The following is a 20,432-nucleotide window of genomic DNA, read 5'->3' as shown; positions in this document are numbered from 1 at the left end:
TGTGAGTTTTGTAAATGGCATTGTATTCCCCACTCTGAATAAATAGTGTAGAATTCTTTTAAAAGCAGTTGTTTGTGGGGCAGTTACATGGACTCATCTGAGCTGGAGAGATACAGGTAGGAAAGGAGGCATAGTCTGCATTTCCACACTGGCTACTGTTTCTGGAGTGAGTGCAGAGGAGGGCAAGGAAGCTGGGAAGGGCCTGGAGAACAAATCTTAGAGTGACTGAAAGAGCTGGGGATGGTTAGTTTGAAAGAGAGGAAGCTGAGGTGAGACCTCATTGCTCTCTACAACTATCTGAAAGGACATTGTGGAGAGGTTGGTGCTGGTCTCTGCTCACAGATAATTAGTGATAAACAAGAGGGAATGGCCTCAAGCAATGACTCGGGTAGGTTTAGACTGCACATTAGGAAACATTTTTTTCCCAGCAAGAGTGGTCAGGCATTAGAATGTGCTGCCCAGGGAGGTGGTGGAGTTACCAACCCTGGATGTGTGTTTAAAGGTGCTTTGGATGTGGTGCTTGGGGATATGGTTTAGGGGTGAACCTTGCAGAGTAGGGTTCTCAGTTGGACTTGGTGATCCTGAGGGTCTTTTCCAGCCTGAATGTTTCTGTGAGTTTGCTTTCTAGTAAGGTTTTGAGGTATTCTGTGTGACTGCTGGGAAAACTTTTTTTTAAAGATTGTGATGGAGTGGGATGTTGTAAGGGTAAAGCTGGACATTCTGACCTGGTGTTTTAAGAAAGGTCATTTGAGAGTGCTTTCTTCCTATCAAGTGAGCAGTACATACACATCTGCATCTCATCTGGCTGACTGCATGACATCCATCTCAGCATCTCCCTTAAATTCTGTCTTTTTGTGCCTTTAGAACTGTGTTTCCCTAGAAATGAGAATGAAAAGTGTAACGTTACACTTTCTCAGCCCAAATGTTAAGGATTATGCCTCCCAACTGTAGAGCATGATGTTAAATAAACTGGTAGCCATTTTTCAGTTAAGTGATAACACACTGCAAATGTTTTTTTAATTAAAAAAAAAGGTGGGGGGGAACAAAAGGACTGAAAAGGGCTAGCTGTATACAATGAACCCCAACAGACAAGTAATAGCAGTGGCTATGTTCTTATTGTGAGAGCCTGCAGAATGGATGACATAGAATGCAACTGACTGGTTGTATTGAGGTAGGCAGGATGGGGAGAGGTGGGGAATTTTCTCTTTACCTTTATTTCAGCCAAGGTAAATAAACTGATAACGGAATGCCCTTTAAACTTGGAATTCGAGAGGTTCTGGTGGGGGGCAGTGTTCAGTGAGTTGAAATTGTCCTATAAGCTTGTTCTCTGGTTTCACTGTGGAAACGATAAATTCTGTCCTCTTTAATTCCATTTGCTGTATTGATATCAGTAGCATTCTGCAAGTCTAGTGTGAGGGCATATGGAGAACGAAGATTCAAAGAGTGTGAAACGACTTGTAAACACCACGGATACTAAGGCATTTGTGAACAGCTTTTGAAAATGTAGTTAATTATTTACAAAAGTAATACTTGGTGAGTTTTCCCAGATGGTGGAAACTGATGATGAAGACAATAACAGAGATGAGACTTAAAAGCTGTTTTTTCTTCGTATTTATGTATTTGGGCAAACTCTTTGCAGAAGGTAAATACACTGAATTCTGTCATTAATTAGTGTACATGGGATCTAGAACGTGTGGCCTAGGCAACTTAACTGAAGTATGTTTCAAATCTTTATCAAGGGGAAACACTGCTTTTAAAATATAATTTTGTTGTGGCTGGTGGTCATGATTCAACTGTCACTGCAGCTCAGGGCTAAAAATTGGTATCTAGGCTTTAAAGCTGTAGTATTAGAAAGTTCTGACTTGTACTCAGGAAAAGTTTCTTTGGAAATCTATTTAAGCAGTTTTGAGGAACTTTTACAAACTGAATTTTATACTATCAAAATATTTTTATATACTGAAATGCCTCAGTGACCAAAGTGTGTTGGCTTTACCATAAGGCAAAAGAGTGCAAGTGGAATCTCCAGAAGCTAGTCTGGGGTGGATCTTGATTCCCTATCTCTATTTTCAGCATTGCTTAAAATTCCTAGGTTTATGTAGTTGACATACTATGTGGACAGCAATTTCACAAAAGTATGGACTGTACATGAGGGTAAACTTCCATTAATTGAAAAGGTGTATATTTTTATTTGCATTTCATATTGTATCTGCTAAATGTATATTTAACTCCAGCATATCTGTTGCAACTGCCTGTTTTCATTGGAGTTTTGTCCTCATGCAAAGCAGTTGAAATTACTCTAATAATACTCTGGGAAGTCAAAGAACAGGTATGTAGGTAGCAACCATTTCTGTCTTTTAATTACTTAAAAAAAAATCTTAATCACCCTCAGTTTTGGGGTTGGTTTGTTGTTTGGTTGAGGGTTTTTAGTTTGTTGGGGTTTTGTTTGTTTCGTGGGATTTTTTTTTGTTTTGTTTGATTGTTTTTTTGTTTAGATGTGCTACTGGAAGGGAATTATTAAAAATTATCTTGGCAATTCCTATTTAGTAAAAATACTAAATTTGCAGATAATTCTAGTAATTGCAGTACATTCTTGTGGCACTGAGCGAAGGAGCAATAGTTGGGCTTCAATGTGTGTAGGATGAATGCAGCAGTGTCAACTGGTGGGACAATTCTGACCAGTTATATTGAGATTGATGGATGGTGGTGGTGGTGGTTCAGATTCTTCAGGTTAGATTTGCTTTGTAATGCCAGCAGAGAGTCATCCCAAAGAAACAACACAATAGTTAGTGCTGGTTTGGTTTCTGGGCTTATTTTTGTTGTAGTTGTTGTTTGGGTTGGTGGGGTGGTGTTTTTTTGTGGGTTTTTTTTTGGTGGTGGTTGTTTTTTGTAGTAATAATAATAGTAATGTCATTTTCAGCATAATTCCTTTGAAAGCTCTTTCTCCTGTTATTGGTTTGTTTTAATTGCAGTTTTGCTTGTCCTTTCCTTAACCCCTTTTTCCTCTTTTATTTCTATTGACTCTGTTCTTAGATTCTTTTTCTTTGACAACTCCTATATTCCCTCCTGGCAGTTTGTCATTCTGTTCTGGTAACATTTGCTGAATTCACAGGCTCACAGGATGTTAGGGGTTGGAAGGGACCTCCGAAGATCGAGTCCAACCACCTGCCAGAGCAGGACCATAGAATCTAGCACAGGTCACATAGGAATGCATCCAGATGGGTCTTGAAAGTCTCCAGAGGAGGAGACTCCACAACCTCTCTGGGCAGCCTCTTCCAGCGCTCTGTGAATTGAGGAGCTGTGGCATAGCTTATCTTGACACTTGCCACTGGATTTTAGAGCAGTCATCTCTATGTGTTTATGCAAACAAAGGGTGCTCATGCTTACTCCTGGGCTAAATAAAGAGGCAGGTAAGTGTGTTCTGCATCAGTGTTGCCCAGCTCACGCTATAATTTAATTCTGCAGCCTATATTCCTGTCAGCCTAAAGAACAAAACCTGATGTAATTGTAACCTACCTTAATATCGGTGAGTTTTACAAGACTTGTGAGCACTCGGAATGTCATTCGCCCTCTTTGAAAGCCTGTGTCAATCCAACTGCTATTAAATAACCTAATGCTAAAAAGGTTCATAACTGGGCTCTGATTTTTTTTTTTTTTTTTTTAGTGAGAAATATTTCTCTTTTTGCAGATAAACCTTGTGATTTGCCACATATAGAAAACGGACAGATCGCCCAGTACTATTATAATTTCAAAAGTTACTACTTCCCTATGCATAAGGGAAAGAAACTTTCCTATTCTTGTATGGTCGGTTACACAACTGAAGCTGGCATTCAAGATGGGAGAATAACTTGTACAGCAGAAGGATGGTCTCCAATGCCACAGTGCTACAGTGAGTTAGCATTATTGATCTCATCGTTGCTTTCCCAGCTGAATTTCCTGGGACATGCAGGAGGAGAAGCTGCATAGGAGGAGGGATGAAATGTGCAAGTTAGCACAAGAAGGTGAAATCAACCCTGTGTGTTTACAACTTGCATGTGTTTATATGTAGGAAGGTAGCAAACCTTTGAGCAACTTTTGAGAAGGCTTTGCTTTGTCTTTGAGTTGGAAAGAATGTAAACACCTTGTAACTGAAGAGAAAGACTAGGCAGAAGTTGACTGGATATGTTGAGAGGCTTGTTTGTCAGTATTAACCTGTTGTATGCTTTGCTTGGACCCATGTCAGTGAAAGGATAGCCAATTGGGATGTGACAGCTCTGTATTAGAATATAAGTTGACTATCTAACAGTAGTAGGCTTTGGCTTTGTTTTATGCTTAAGCTCTTGCTTTGCTTTTGCTTGTGCTTAGTGCTTTGCTTAGTTACATAGGCAATAAATGCTTTTGCCTTTCACACCATAGCATGCAGCCTATGAGAAGAACACAACTGATCGTGTCAGGGGCACCATTTATAATTGTATCAGTTCTAATACAGAGCTGTCACGTCCCAATTGGCTATCCTTTCACTGACATGGGTCCAAGCAAAGCATACAACAGGTTAATACTGACAAAGAAGCTTCTCAACATATCCAGTCAACTTCTGCCTAGTCTTTCTCTTCGGTTACAAGGTATTTACATTCTTTCCAACTCAAAGACAAATCAAAGCCTTCTCAAAAGTTGTTCAAAGGTTTGCTGTCTTCTCACATTTACATATGGAATATATTTGCAATCATACATGTTTTAAAGGCTCTTACCTTATGTCTTTATAAGAACACCACAAAAGTTGCCCAGTTTCCTTAATTTAGGAAAACTAATAGATAGTTTCCTCTGTGTATGCATGTCCTGAAGAACCTCCCATCTGTTTGTATTGTTTGACCATAGTAATTTTTTTCAGTTGGTCAAGAAAAGATTAGATCAGGATAGCTAAAAAGCCACTTCCTTTGCTCATCAGAGAACAAATATATGCCATTAATTCTTTTTTAATCTTCTAACCAAGCTGTCTCTTTTAATTTAGAAAAATGTAACAAGCCTCTTCTGGAAAATGGGGTTTTTTATGGTACAGAAATCTACTTCAAAATACATGAGAAACTGCACTATAAATGTAATCCAGGCTACTACATTCCAAGTGGCAGTACTGAAGATACAATACAATGTCGGCCAGAAGGATGGTCCTCCCAGCCAAGCTGTACTAAAAAAATTGGTAGGATTATGCATTTTTCTGCTTTATGAACTGCCTTACATGTATAGAATTTGACTGCCCTTGCTGTACCTGTAGGGCCAAACTGCCTATGTCATCACAGTACATTAGAGGTAAGAAGGGACCTCCAGAGATCAGCCAGTCCAACCTCCCTGCCAAAGTAGGATCACTTTAGAACAGTCTGCACAGGAATGCATCCAGGTGGGTTTTGACACTCTCCAGAGAAGGAGACTCCACAACCTCTCTGGGCAGCCTATTCCAGTGCTCCGTCACCCTTACTGTAAAGAAGTTTCTCCTCATGTTGAGGTGAAATCTTCTGTGTTTAAGCTTGTACCTGTTGCTCCTTGTCTTATTACTGTGCACCACCCAAAAGAGCTTGACCCCCTCCACTTGACACCCACCCCTGAAATATTGATCCACATTGAAGAGATTCCCTCTCAGCCTTCTCTTCTCCAGACTAAACAGCTCCAGGGCTCTCAGTGTCTCTTCACAGGGGAGATGCTCAAGTCCCCTAAGCATCCTTGTGGCTCTCTGTCGGACTCTCTCCAGCAGTTCTCTGTCTCTCTTGAACTGGGGAGCCCAAAACTGGACACAGTATTCCAGGTGTTGTTTCACCAGGGCAGTGCCAGAGGGGTTATCATGTGAGTAGGTTCTCAGCTGTTCTTATGGGAAGCAGTTGTCCCATTTCAGATGCTGCTGGTTTGTTGGATTTGTATCAATGAAGTTATATGTAGAAGGAATCTGTGTAGATGGAACTGCATTGTTTCACTTAAATCTGTTGCCATCTAAACTTTCTCCCCAAATGACAACTGGAAAACTTGTGTGAAATTTGAAAAGAGCAATTACTACTATGCATGTGCTTTATTTATTGAAGAGTCGTGTCAAGTACCAGACTTACACCATGGCAGCTACTTCTCAGCCCAGCAAGAGCTTCGACTGAACGAAACGCTGCTGTACAGGTGTGAGGAGGGATATCAGACTGCAGGAGGAAACACCACAGAAGCAGCAGTGTGCCTAGCACATGGGTGGTCCCTTACTCCAAACTGCACTAGTATGTAATGGGCTGGAAAGTAATTCTATTTGAAATGTCATTCTACAAATGAACCACAATTTGCACAAAGACTTTGCTTTGTAAGCCACAGGGGTCATGGAGGGAAGGCTTCCTCTGTTGTTCTCCCTTGATCCGGGGGCCGTGGGTGACAAATGAAGGCACAAACCCCGTTGCCATAGAGCAAGGAGGTTCCAGAAATGCAGAGAGCTGAGAATCTCAGAAGTCCTTTACTGCTGCATTGTAGAATCCCCCCTTTTTTTTTTTTTTTAACAGAGTCTCAGAGTTCCACTTACAGAATAAGTCCTGGAAGCCCTTAAAAGATGAAGCAGCAAACAGAAGTCCCAAGGATATCCCTAGCAGCATCCCTACCCCAAAGCCCTAACCACAAGTAGCTAACTAATGAAAGCAGAAAGTCCCTAGCAGCCCTAAACCCCCTAAGCTGTTCCTAACCTAAGTCCCCAACCCAAATAACTCTTGCTCAGAGTGGCTGTATTTATACTGTTATCAATCACCTAACCAGTAAAATCCAACCACATATATAAGCTAAAATCTTTTCCCAAAGAGAGGTGCCAGCATGTTAAGGAGGTGGCTTCTGCAGCATGTTCCAATCACAAGGTGCCAACATGAGGATATTGTTCTTGGCACCCATGGAATGTTGTTTTGCTTCTTGCAGTGTGGAATTGGTCAGCTAAGGAATCCTGCACTCTGTGCAAGTCCAGCAGTTGCCCTCAGAACAGTGGCTGCAACATTCCTCAACTATTTCTCACTGCTGTGTGTTTTCTTCCTAGAGATAACTTGCTCCTCTTTGAGTGCAGTAGCACATGGAGGTTTCTATCCAGCAAAGAAAATCTATGAAGAGGGAGATGTGGTTCACTTTTTCTGTGAGGAAAACTATTCTATCAGTGGATTTGACCTAATTCAATGTTACTATTTTGGATGGCACCCAGACCCTCCAGTGTGTGATGGTACTTTATTGTCATAGTTTTGCTATGTTGAATTCTTGGTGAAGCATTAGCACCTTATTTCATGAAGGGCTTTGTGAATGCAAAATGAAAATATGCTTTTTGTACCAGTTCACAGCCTAAACAGAAATCAAGACTTAGCTGAAGGGCATGGAGCCAAGGGAGCAGGAGGCAGGCAATAATAATTGGAATTAGTTCTCAGTAGACTCTAATAATAGAACAGATGCTGTCTCTTGCTGTTTCTCTGTGCACTGTGTCCTGGAGAAGAAGGAATCAACAGTTACAGGAAAGTTATTCCCCCCCTGAAGTTCAAGTTAAACCATGTTCAGATTACATGAAGGTTTAGTCATGCATGTTTAATCCTGCCTGTGAGGTGGGAACACGCCTCTTCAGAGGCATTCATAATAGGATTTGAAACAAGATCCTTCTCATCTTGGGAATTGTAGGGCTTTTCAGTTTTACAGCCTCACCAAACTCTGTGTTTCTGACAGAATTAACTGCAAAGGTTATCCTTAGGCCAGAAACACTCTTTTAGCAATTACTCTCTCTTCCCCAGTCTCTTGGAAATCATGGAAATTCTCAGAAGTATGCCAGGTGTAGTGAAGCAGATGAGATTCCAGTCTACAGCAGAAAACAGTACAAATCAACATTTAGGCTAGCTGAGAATTTATTGTTCAACATCCCTTGAGAGCTGTGGATGCTTGTCTTATCTTGATGTTGTTTCCTTTATGAGGATTACTTCTGAGCTTTAGGAAATCTCAGTGCCTTATGGTAATAAATTCTCTGCTTTATACATAAGGGATGCTAGGTAGTGATGGCAGAGCTTGGGACAATGATTTTACTGGATTCAACCAAATCTGTGGTATTCTTTTCCAATATATTTTTAGAGGAATTTTCCCTGTGAAGTACATTCTCTAAAGCAAATTTAATAATCAACCCAAACAACTGTATGTAGTCTTAAAAAAATCAGAGATCTGTCAAGCAGAGTTTTCAGTAAAATTAGTATTTTGTGATTCCTCTACAGAGGATCTTGTAGAAGTCTGTGTGCTGAGTACAAAGATGAAATTCATCTTCTTTTCCCAGCATAAAGAGTAGCTTTTAAAATGCACTAGAATCTCCCAATTAAATGGCATGTGTTAGGACCCCAGCCCCATATTTATTGTGATGGCACAGCAGGGATTTTTTTCACATGAGTGCAGAGAAGGTGGAGTGCTCGGGAGTATGAAAACAAGGCCCAAATCTGGTTTTGAGGATAGATAATTGCAAACTTGATTTGGGGGTAGGAAATGGGCTATGATTCTTGCCGCTTCTGTAGCGTTAGAATTAATACATAAGTAGCTTTAAATGTGTTAATGGAGCATATGGGACATCTTTGTTTCCTGGAACCCTTTGCAGAATACTTCATGTATGGTAAAATTTTAGCTTTCTTTCTAGCAATGCAGTAGCATAATGCCTCTGTTCTATAGTTCATAGAATCATAGAATTGTCAGGGTTGGAAGGGACCTCAAGGATCATCCAGTTCCAACCCCCCTGCCATGGACAGGGACACCTCACACTACAGCAGGTTGCTCACAGCCACATCCAGCCTGGCCTTAAAAACCTCCAGGGATGAGGCTTCCACCACTTCCCTGGGCAAACTGTTCCTGTGTCTCACCACCCTCATGGTGAAAAACTTCTTCCTAACATCCAATCTGAATCTACCCACTTCTAGTTTTGCTCCATTCCCCCCAGCCCTATCACTACCTGACATCCTAAAAAGTCCCTCCCCAGCTTTCTTGTAGGCCCCTTCAGAAGGGGGAAGGCCACAAGAAGGTCTCCTTGGAGCCTTCTCCTCTCCAGACTGAACAGCCCCAACTCTTTCAGTCTGTCCTCATAGGATAGGTGCTCCAGTCCTCTGATCATCCTTGTGGCCCTTCTCTGGACATGTTCCAGCACCTCCAGATCCTAGTTGTTGAAGGTGGGATCAATCTTTGGCTCTGATTTCCTATTTTGTTAAAAAAATGGGAGTAAGTAAGTCTTCTGGATCAACCAGGAATGTCTTTGGAGCGACAGGCTTGCATGTTGAATCGTGTAGGTGGTTTTGATTAGTGAGAAAGCAATAATGCACCTTTTTTTTTTTTTTTTAATTCATTTTCAGATGTGATAAATAAATGCCCTCCACCACCACTCCCTCCTCATGCCCATATTCTCACAGTGAGAAGAACATATCATCATGGGGACAAAGTTCGGATACAGTGTAAAAGTAACTTTGAAACAAGAGGATCTGAGGAAATCCAGTGTGAAAAAGGGAGATGGACATCACCCCCTGTTTGCATTAGTAAGTACTTTTTTTTTCAATATCTTTAAAAATGACCTGGCTGAGGGGATTGAGACTACCCTTAGCAAGTTCCTGATGATACAAAACTGGGGGGATTGGCTGACACCTGTCAGGCTGTGCAGCCATCCAATGTGACCTGGTGTGATGGTTTGAAACTGTCTTTTTAATTTTTCCTTGCAAAGTTCAGAACAGAGAAAGTGAAAGAATGTAAATAAGTCACTATTGGGTGTAAGAAAGCAAAATACTGATTGTTCTAAACACTTCCATTGGATAGATAGAAATGTTTAAGAACTATTACCCAAAACAAAGTAGGCATTCGGCACATTCTGCGTTCGGCAGTGGGGGCAGTTGCTGGGCTGTCTGGCTGCTGTTTCTTCTTCTCTTCTGGCTGAAGATAACACACTGACCTTGGCAGCTAAGTTAACAACTTTCTGCTTAACTAACTCTGCTTCTCTGTCCAGGGGGGTCTGGGGGGAAGCTCCTGGGAGAGGGAGGCCCCTTTGGGAGGGTCCCCTTGGGGGGAAGCAAAGGGAGATCGATTGTGCTTTTTCTGTTGATTGTATATATTTGTGAATGTCGTGAATTTTGTATATTTGTACATATTCATTGCATTTCATTGTAGATTTTAGACTCTGCTTGTAAATACAGCTTTTCATTTGCTTCCAGACTGAGCTAGCCTGGTTATTGTTGGTGGGGGTGGGAATTTCAGCTCACACCGACACACTTTTTATTTTTGGCGCTCCAACTCGGGGCTCGATTGCTTGTTTGATTTATTTCTGCTCAGATTAGGAAGCAAAATGAAGCTGTTTTGGATTTTGAGTAATTTTATTTCCTCTGTTATCAGTGTGATTGTCTACAGATGGGCTGTTTCCTGCATGATAGACAAGATTGTGAGATATGTGGCATATAAGTCATTTCTTTGGGTTAAGAACAAGTTACTGAATGTTGGTCAATTCTGTTGTGGTCTTATTGGGCTAAGAAGCTATGGTAACTCAACTATGGATCTGCTAGCAGACACATATGAGTTTGTTACTCCTCTTACAACTACAGAGGGTCTTTGTAACCAGTGGTACCCTAGATATCTTGTACTAGCCTTAATCTTAATTTTGTTGCTTCTTGGAATAATCATATGGCTACTGATAGCACTGTGTCAAGAAAGACATAAGGCTACTTGCTCTTCCAACTCTGCTGTGAATGTGAAAACCAAGCCAGTAAATTTGGTGGCCACTGTAACCAGAAAGCGTAAAGGAGATGCAGGAGGAGATGCAGATGCTGCAGGAGATGGTGCAGATGGAGATGAGGGTCCTTCTACTCAGGGTCCCTCTCTTAAGAAAGATCCTTCTGATGAGGAAGAGAGGGTTAGCCTTAAAACTCTGGTAGACCTCTTGAGACCCCACATGGATGATGGAGATGTAGGTCAGGATGTAGACCCTGGTAGATTAGCAACTGCTGGTAGTGCCTCTGAACTCAAAGAATTCAACGGAGGATTAAAATAGGATTATGGGGACAGCGACCTCAGGATGATGATGATGATGATGATGATGAGGATGACATACAGTCAGCTAATGCACCCAGACAGGAAATTAGACATGTGAGGAAGGATTACATCAGAGGAGATAATGAGCCAGTCCTGTCTTGGCTAGCCAGGTGTTTTGATATGGGAGCCCCAGCATTGGTGGTAGGTGACAAGTCGGCCTCTCAGTTGGGGATGCTCTCAAAGGATACAGGCATAGACAGGCATCTAGGCAAGTGCATTGGTAAAGTTTCTCTGTGGGCACGCCTCCTACTGGCAGTCTCGCTGAGGTACCCCAGCAGAGATGATTTACCATGGAACCCTAAGCCTTGGACCACAATAGATGAGGGAATCAAGCGTCTGAGAGAGTTTGCTGTGAGAGAAGTAATGTATGGAGATCATAAGACTCTGAATCCTGATGAAATTCCTGTTGGAACAGGCCTTGCCAAAAAGCTCATTAAGCTTGCTCCTCCTAATTATGCCACTATTCTGGCAAGCAGGATTGTGGCAAGAAATTATGGTGGAGTGCCTCCCACTGTTGGCCATTTCACTGACCAAATGAGGCAATTGGAGGATAGTCTTGCACGTACTTCTTTGGTTTCAGCCATTGAAACTCTGTCTGGAGAAATGAAGAATTGCATGAAAGAGCTGAAGGAGGAACTTAAAACCTCCATATCCAACTTGATGAAGGGGGATGATTCTAATTCCTCTTCCTCCAGATGGATACAAGTTTCAGCTGTCAGAAACAGACGTGCTCCAAGAAGGCCATTCCAGAACAGGTCAAACCAAAACAGACAGCAGAGGCAATCACGTGGCAGTATCTGGATAACTCTGCGTGATCAGTTTGGTGAGAACATGAACAGATGGGATGGTCAACCAACTTCTGATCTTTTCAAGAGGTTACGGGAGCTGCAGAGGGACAGATCCCGAGGTAGCAATACCAGGAGGGTAGCTGTCGCTTCCTCAGTTTCCCAGAACAACTCTGATAGCTCCAACAGTGATCCTAATTCTGGTGCTGGACGTTGTGCCGGCTGTACATGTGGAGGTAATCCCCACCATTAGGGGTGCCCTGCCTTCCGCCAGGGGGAGGTAAGGGATAATGGAGATAACAGAATCTATTGGGATGTGTACATCCAGTGGCCTGGCACTTCAAAATTTCAGAAGTACAGGGCCTTGGTTGACACAGGAGCTCAGTGCACCATAATACCATCAAATTATCAAGGGGGAGAATCTATAACTATTCAGGGAGTCACTGGTGGATCTCAAGAGTTGTTTAAGATAGAGGTTGACATAAGTTTAACTGGGAAGCAGTGGAAGAAACATACTATTGTAACAGGTCCTAATGCACCTTGTATTTTGGGAATTGACTTTCTGAGAGAAGGGCGTTTTAAAGACCCTAAGGGTTACAAATGGGCTTTTGGAATAGCAACTGTAGAAATTGATGGAGGAAAATTGAAGTTGTCCATTAGACCTGAGCTTTCAGATGAATCTGCAGTTGTGGGACAACATGAGATAGAGGATGTAAAGCTGCCGGTTGCTTCTCAAACTGTGCATCACAGACAATACAGAACCAACCGTGACTCTTTGGTGCCCATTCAAAACTTGATTCGTCAGTTGGAGAGTCAGAAGGTCATCAGCAAAACTCATTCACCTTTCAACAGTCCAGTCTGGCCTGTGCGAAAGCAGAATGGAGAGTGGCGTCTGACAGTTGATTTCCGTGCCTTGAATGAAGTAACTCCACCCATGAGTGCAGCTGTACCAGACATGATGGAACTCCAATATGAGCTGGAATCCAAGCAGGCCAAATGGTATGCTACCATAGACATTGCTAATGCTTTCTTCTCTATTCCCATAGCAGAGGAATGCAGGCCTCAGTTTGCTTTCACCTGGAGAGGCATTCAGTACACATTCAATTGTTTGCCCCAGGGGTGGATTCACAGTTCAACCATCTGCCATGCAGTGATCCATGATGCTTTGGAGAAAGGTGGAGCTCCAGAACACATTCAGTTCATCGATGACATCATCGTCTGGGGTGAGACTGCTGAAGAAGTCTTCGAGAAAGGTAATAAAATCCTTGACATTCTCTTGCAAGCTGGTTTCGCTATCAAGCGAGACAAGGTGAAAGGACCTGCCAGAGAAATCCAGTTTCTGGGAGTGCGGTGGCAAGATGGTCGCCGTCACATCCCAATGGATGTGATAAGCAGAGTCTCCACCATGGCAAATCCCATCAACAAGAAAGAAACTCTGCGTTTCTTAGGCATAGTGGGATTTTGGAGACTGCACATTCCTGGATACAGTCAGATTGTGAAACCTCTCTATGATGTGACTCGAAAGAGAAACAGTTTCCAATGGGGTCCTGAGCAACAAGCAGCCTTTGACCAGATCAAGCGAGAGGTAGTCCAAGCGATGGGTCTGGGACCTGTCCGAACTGGTCCAGACATTAAGAACATTCTGTACACGGCCGCGAGTGACAATGGTCCAACCTGGTGCTTATGGCAAAGAGCTCCAGGGGAGACACGAGGACGTCCTCTTGGTTTCTGGGGTCGTGGCTACAGAGGCTCAGAGGCAAACTACACTCCAACAGAGAAAGAGATTTTAGCTGCTTATGAAGGAGTGAAAGCTGCTTCTGAAGTGATTGGAACTGAGTCACAACTTCTTCTAGCTCCTAGATTGCCAGTTCTGAATTGGATGTTCAAAGGCAAAGGTTCTTCACCACATCATGCAACAGATGCTCCCTGGTCTAAGTGGATGGCTCTGATAACACAGCGAGCTCGAATGGGAAATCTCGAAAGGCCTGGTTTGGTGGAGGTGATCACAAACTGGCCAGAAGGCACAAGCTGTGCTAAACCTCCAGAGGAGAGAGTAACTCGTGCAGAGGAAGCTCCTCCTTACAGTGATCTGTCTGATGATGAAAAGAGATATGCTTTGTTCACAGACGGTTCCTGTCGTCTTGTTGGGAACAAGCGGAGATGGAAATCTGCAGTGTGGAGCCCAACGCGCAGAGTTGCAGAAGCGAGAGATGGAGAAGGAGAATCCAGTCAATTCGCAGAGGTAAAAGCTGTCCAGCTAGCTCTTAACATAGCTGAACGTGAGAGATGGCCAAAGCTTTATCTCTACACTGACTCGTGGATGGTAGCCAATGCCTTGTGGGGTTGGCTGAAAGACTGGAAGAAGAATGGCTGGCAGAGGAAAGGAAAGCCTATCTGGGCTGCAGATCTGTGGCAAGACATTGCTGCTCGCATTGAGAGAATCCCAGTGAAAGTGAGACACATCGATGCTCACATTCCTAAGAGCAAAGCTACTGAGGAACAACAACACAACCATCAGGCAGATCTAGCTGCAAGAGTTTCCCAGGTGGACACAAACTCTGATCCTGATCCTGATCTTGACTGGAAACACCGAGGTGAGCTGTTCTTAGCTCGGTGGGCCCATGACTCGTCAGGACATCAAGGCAGAGATGCAACCTACCGATGGGCTCGTGACAGATCCATTGACATTTCCATGGATGCTATCACACAAGTCATCCATGACTGTGACATTTGTGCTGCTATTAAGCAGGCAAAGCGGATCAAGCCCTTGTGGTACGGTGACCGATGGTCCAAGTACAAGTATGGTGAAGCCTGGCAGATTGACTACATCACTCTACCTCGTTCTCGATCTGGTAAGCAGTATGTGCTGACTATGGTAGAGGCAAGCACTGGATGGCTGGAAACTTATCCAGTTTCTCATGCAACTGCACGTAACACCATTCTTGGTCTGGAAAGACAAATCCTGTGGAGACACGGAACTCCAGAGAGGATTGAGTCGGACAACGGAACTCATTTCAAGAATAATCTTGTGAAAAACTGGGCCAAAGAGCACGGCATCGAGTGGATATTCCACATTCCCTACTATGCACCAGCTGCAGGGAAGATCGAACGCTACAACGGTTTGCTGAAAACCACTCTCAAAGCCATGGGGGGTGGATCTTTGAAAAACTGGGAGAAACATTTAGCACAAGCAACCTGGTTAGTGAATAGTAGAGGTTCAGTGAATCGAGCTGGACCTGCCCAATCAGATTTGTTGCAAAAGGAAGAAGGTGATAGAGTTCCTGTTATCAGAGAAAAGAATCTGTTAGGCAAAACTGTTTGGGTATTTTCTCCTTCAGGAGAGGCCAAACCTGTCCGAGGGGTGGTTTCTGCTGAAGGTCCTGGTCACACCTATTGGGTGATGCAAGAAAATGGTGAAATTCAGTGTATTCCACAAAGAAATCTAACTTTGGCTGAGAGAGGTTAAATTCAGAGTGTTGCGCAGATACAGCATCGCGCCCAAGAGGAGAGTCCATGAGATCTACGGTGCACGAACCCTGAGAGCCCTGAGTCACCTGAGAGTCTCTGTTCCTTCCTTCGCTCCATCTGCGAGGAAACAAATTGTTTGCTGTTTTTCCTGTGATTTGACTCTTTTGAATCATCTACGTCTGAGATAGCCGGAATGGACTATGGTCTTTATTCACCTATTGTTGTAGATATTATTTTAGGTTAGATAAATGATAGTAGCAGCCAATGGAATTGTGTAAAAGTAACTTTGAAACAAGAGGATCTGAGGAAATCCAGTGTGAAAAAGGGAGATGGACATCACCCCCTGTTTGCATTAGTAAGTACTTTTTTTTTCAATATCTTTAAAAATGACCTGGCTGAGGGGATTGAGACTACCCTTAGCAAGTTCCTGATGATACAAAACTGGGGGGATTGGCTGACACCTGTCAGGCTGTGCAGCCATCCAATGTGACCTGGACAGGCTGGAGAGCTGGGTGCAGGCAAACCTCATGGAGTTTAATAAGGACAAGTGCAGGGTCCTGCATCTGGGGAGAAATAACAACAGGCACCAGGACAGGTTAGGGGCTGCCCTGCTGGAAAGCAGCTCCACAGAGAGAAAGACCTTGGAGTGCTGGTGGACAGCAAGTTCTCCATGGAACAACAATGTGCTCTTGTGGCCAAGAGAGCCAATGGGATCCTGGGATGTATCAAGAAGGGTGTGTCCAGCAGGTCTAGGGAAGTTCTTCTACCTCTCTACTCTGCCCTGGTGAGGCCACACCTGCAATACTGCATCCAGTTTTGGGCTTCCCAGTTCAAGAAAGACAGAGAACTGCTGGAGAGAATCCAATGGAGAACCCTGAGGATGATTAGGGGACTTGACCATCTCCCCTGTGGAGACTGAGATCCCTGGGGCGATTTAGTCTGGAGAAGAGAAGACTGAGAGGGGATCTGATCAATGCGTATAAATATCGGGGCGGGGGAGGGAGAAGGGGTGTCAAGTGGAGGGGGCCAGGCTCTTTTGGGTGGTGCACAGTAATAAGACAAGGAACAATAGGTACAAGCATAAACATAGAAATTTCACCTCAACATGAGGAGAAACTTCTTTACAAGGAGGATGACAGAGCACTGGTTGTAGAGTCTCCTTCTCTGGAGGCTTTCCAAACCCACCTGGATGAATTCCTGTGCAGACTACCCTGGGTGTTCCTGCTCTGGCAGGGGGGTTGGACTGGATGATCTCTTGAGGTCCCTTCCAACCTCTAATGTACAGTAATACTTTTGTGAAGACTGACAGTTCAACAGAAAGGAGTCCTCAAACAATGCTTTAGTTTTCTGAAAAACCTCTGTTTTCATATCTGCAAACCCATGTATGTCCTCCTCTGCCAAAATGCTTGAGAGTTAAAGTGCTGTGTAATTTGTAGGCAGCCTATTGTTCACAGATTAAAGAAGACAGGATGAGCTAAAATTAATTCAACTGACATCTGTGGTGTGTAGTTCTCCTCTGGCATATTGCTTTATTTTTTTTTACTATGTCCTACAATCCATCAATGGCTGTCTGTTCTGGTATTTGAAATTGAGTTCTTTCTCAGAATTCTAAATTTCTACATTTCTGCTGTGGTTGTAGGAACTGTGGATAAACAGGAATCTGAGGCACCACCACCACCATCACTTGAGACAGATGCAGCAGGAAGAGCAAGCAAAACATATCTCAATGAAGATATAAGTAGGTGAAAATTGCTTTTCTATTTAAAAGGAACTTCAATACTCCCTAATGCTCTTAGAGGCATTCAGTGACTGTTTTTCTTGCTGTTTTGCTATAGCATAGTTCCTGAATCTTTGAAGTGTTTTTATGTGCTCCAGGTGTCAGTGTAGCAGCCTGAGTGAATGAAAGGCTGTTGTTACTTGTGTCTAGTGATCATAAACTATGCCTGTCAGCAATTTTATTTCATTTCATACCGTGGCATTTACTTTCAGTTACTTTGTACCCTTTCTGTCAATGCCTGAACATGCAAATTCATGAATGTTTTGCTGATACTTAGATTAAATAGTTCCAGTGAGGTTCCTTTCATTGATTTTTGACCCACGCATTGGCTAAACATCTCAAGCACCAAAGGCCATCTCATCACAGATGAGAACTACTCATCTGTGCCGAGCGTAAACCAGCAAGAGTCAAGAGCAGACGTAGATGAGGTGTATAGAGGGAAGTAGAATGCCAGTCTGCAGTTGAGTAAGGCACCTGTGGAGTTTCTGACAACAAAATTTGGAAAGGAAGTATTGGTTTACATTTTATTTGTACATAGCTGGGGATATTTTACTCAATTAGTCTGATACTTTAGTCACTGTTAAAATCGTTCTAAAGATCTAACTGTTTGTCTCCCTACCTCACATTAGAAATGCAGCAAGGCTGTCCCCCTCCACCTGTGATTAAAAATGGTGTTCTTCTTGGTCCCTTATTGGCAAGTTACAAAAATGGTTCCTCAGTAGAGTATGGCTGCCAGAGTTACCATTTTCTGGATGGACCTAGTACTGTTTACTGCCACCAAGGAGCCTGGACAGAACAACCAACTTGCTTAGGTAAGTCTTGTAAGAAAAAGAATGGTTCATCATACTTAATATAGAAAGGTAAAACTGGAAAGAACCTATAGATATTCCCTTTGGGATCACCTTGTCTCTTTCATTTTGGTTAATAAAGATTCCAGAAACAGGAGGATAAAACAAAATCAAAAACACTCAGCCCACTCCTGTCCTCTGGCCCCTTCTTACCAACACCCAATGTAGTGGGATTGTCAGAAGTGTGTTTTCTGTGACTTACAGTTTAGGCTTTCTGGTTTGCATGTTACATCTGTTACCTCAGCCCATTGCTTTACACTTTCACGTTTGGTTTTGTTTTAATGCACCTACAGTTCTTTTTCTTTCAAGCTTAAAAAAAAACATTTTAAGACTGTTGATTTAGATTCTCTCTTGTTTGACTCCTACAAAAGGGGGCTGAGAAATCACTTCAGGCTGTTCTTTTTGTTTTTGTTGAAGTGAACTTTTATTTCCTAGAGCCATGCACTCTTAATGTAGCTGATATGAACAGCAGCAACATAGAGTTGAAATGGAAACAGGAAGAGTTAATTTTCCTGCATGGTGATCTGATAGAGTTTGAATGTAAACAGGGATACAACTTTCTCCAGACTACTCTTCCATCTCCCGGGAGGGCACAGTGTAATCGTGGCAGGCTGCAGTACCCCAAATGCATTATGCAAGGTAAAACTACTGTTTTTAACTGACTTTCTAATCAACTTTGGCAATGCAGGCCTAGAATCTGTTGCAAATAACAGAAGTTTAGGATTCAGCTGTGCAGATATCCTTGCACAAGACAGCTAAGCATGTAGACATGGGACTTCAGAATATGGTTTAATGGCCATGGTGGTGTTGGGTTAATGGTCAGACTTGATGATCTTAGAGGTCTTTTCCAACCTTTGATTCTATGACTCTACGCATCTAAGCCTGGGAAAACAATACACCTTCCTTTGAGGAAGGTTGTAGAAAGGAGAGATGAGCTCTTCCCCAAGCTTGGGGAACACAAATCTCTGTAAAGAGAAAGCAATACACGAATGCACACAGGGCATTTCCTGTGGTTAGAATATAGCAGGAGATTGCATTCTAATGAGACATAACAAAATAGTAAGCAAATACACTGAGACTTGATGGATATTTAGTGTTGACAGGCACTTAGAGCTGCTGATTTTGTTCATTTCTTAAGCTAAGTGTTTCCTCAAATGTTTTAAATTTTATTCCAGCTCCTAAAGAAAAATGTGACTCTCCACCTTCTATTGCAAATGGAGCTCTTACTCTCCCACCCCTGACCCAGTATGACAGTGGTTCTACAGTCCAGTATAGTTGCTCTGACTATCATGTTCTGCAAGGATCTGAGAGCATTTACTGCTCTGAGGGGCAGTGGACTTCACCACCAGTCTGTATCGGTAGGTGTGGTAAGAGAAATAAGCACTTATTTCTCTCTGTAATTCAGAGATGGAAAGGGCCTTTCAGAGTTCATCTACTCTAATCTTCCTGCAGTGACCAGGGATATCTTCAGCTAGATCAGGTTGCTCAGAACCCTGTCCAGCCTGACCTTGAATATTTCCAGGGATGGGGATTCTAACACCCTACTAGGCAACCTGTGCCAGTGTTTCACCACCTTCATTGTAAAAAAATTACTCCCTTATCTAGTCTAAATCTTCTCTTTTAACCCAAAACCATCTCCCTTTGGCCTATCAATATAGGCCCTACTAAAAAGTCTGTCCTTATCTTCTTTATTAGGTCCCCTTTAAGTACTGTAAGGCTGCAGAAAGGTCTCCCCAGAGCCTTTTCCAGGTTAAGCATCCCCAACTCTTTCTAAGCTCAGATACTTACAATTTATAAATTGATATTGTCAGCTTAGAACTTTAAGATTTCAACTTCGTTTATCTTCAGTTAGAGATGAAAGTTATAATAGAAGCTGTCTGCCTTCTCTTTTTGAGCTGTGACATGTGCCTGTAGCATCCCCAAATATAGTGATTTCATGTATTAAGAGAATGAGAAATAATCTACAGTTTCAGTCTCTCCCAGTCAGGACGATATTATTTCGAAAAAACAGGTTTATTAACACTGATTAAACTTCTCTTCTTTAGAGCCATGCACCTTGTCAGGAATTGAAATGGAGAAAAATAATTTGCTGCTCCAAGGCTTCTATCAGAATCAAGCTTACTTTTACCACGGGGATTATGTTGGATTTTACTGTAAACAGAACCATTTTGGAGCAGAATCTGGGACAACTTTATTTCAAGTGCAGTGTAAGGGAGGCCAGCTGACGTATCCAAGGTGTGTTGAAAGAGGAAAATAAGTCTGGACTTCAGGAAAGCCTGCAGGAAAGGTATGTACATGTTCTTTATCTGCTAGTAACAGCTGAAGTAAGATGGCCTCGTATTTTTCAATGCTGCTGCAGCCAGCTTTGAGAAATGAGTGCACAGTGGCATGGTAGGGTCTGAGCTGAAGGGGGAGGGAAGTTCAAGTGCTTTGTGACATGAGGATGAGAATACAGCAGAGGGATACAGATTGGCAGTGTGGGCTCATCCTGAGTCTGGGGGGATAAGAAGATGCTGATCA

The 20,432-nt window shown here is 42.8% G+C and overlaps 1 protein-coding gene across 1 annotated transcript; it reads left to right on the top strand.

Moving 5' to 3' along the window:
* The first annotated feature begins 1,563 nt into the window (after positions 1 to 1,563).
* Positions 1,564 to 20,169, top strand: LOC128969491 (coagulation factor XIII B chain-like). The gene is made up of 11 exons (XM_054384356.1): positions 1,564 to 1,642; positions 3,686 to 3,886; positions 4,985 to 5,170; positions 6,042 to 6,218; positions 7,007 to 7,183; positions 9,318 to 9,497; positions 16,927 to 17,025; positions 17,694 to 17,876; positions 18,348 to 18,551; positions 19,088 to 19,270; positions 19,958 to 20,169. Exons 1-11 carry the CDS (start codon positions 1,564 to 1,566, stop codon positions 20,167 to 20,169), a joined length of 1,881 nt encoding a protein of 626 aa, XP_054240331.1.
* The last annotated feature ends 263 nt before the right edge of the window (positions 20,170 to 20,432 follow it).

Source organism: Indicator indicator, chromosome 10 (assembly GCF_027791375.1).
Source record: "Indicator indicator isolate 239-I01 chromosome 10, UM_Iind_1.1, whole genome shotgun sequence".
Classification (NCBI taxonomy): Eukaryota; Metazoa; Chordata; class Aves; order Piciformes; family Indicatoridae; genus Indicator; species Indicator indicator.
This window is presented reverse-complemented; position numbering and strand designations above follow the sequence as displayed.

What these genes read in the sequence shown, in the direction of transcription:
- LOC128969491 (XM_054384356.1), top strand. Translation starts at nt 1,564, where the DNA reads ATGAAGACAATAACAGAGATGAGACTTAAAAGCTGTTTTTTCTTCGTA. An exon ending in TCCAATGCCACAGTGCTACA is followed by an intron (nt 3,887 to 4,984) that starts GTGAGTTAGCAT and finishes CTTTTAATTTAG; the next exon opens with AAAAATGTAACAAGCCTCTT. An exon ending in CCCCAAATGCATTATGCAAG is followed by an intron (nt 18,552 to 19,087) that starts GTAAAACTACTG and finishes ATTTTATTCCAG; the next exon opens with CTCCTAAAGAAAAATGTGAC.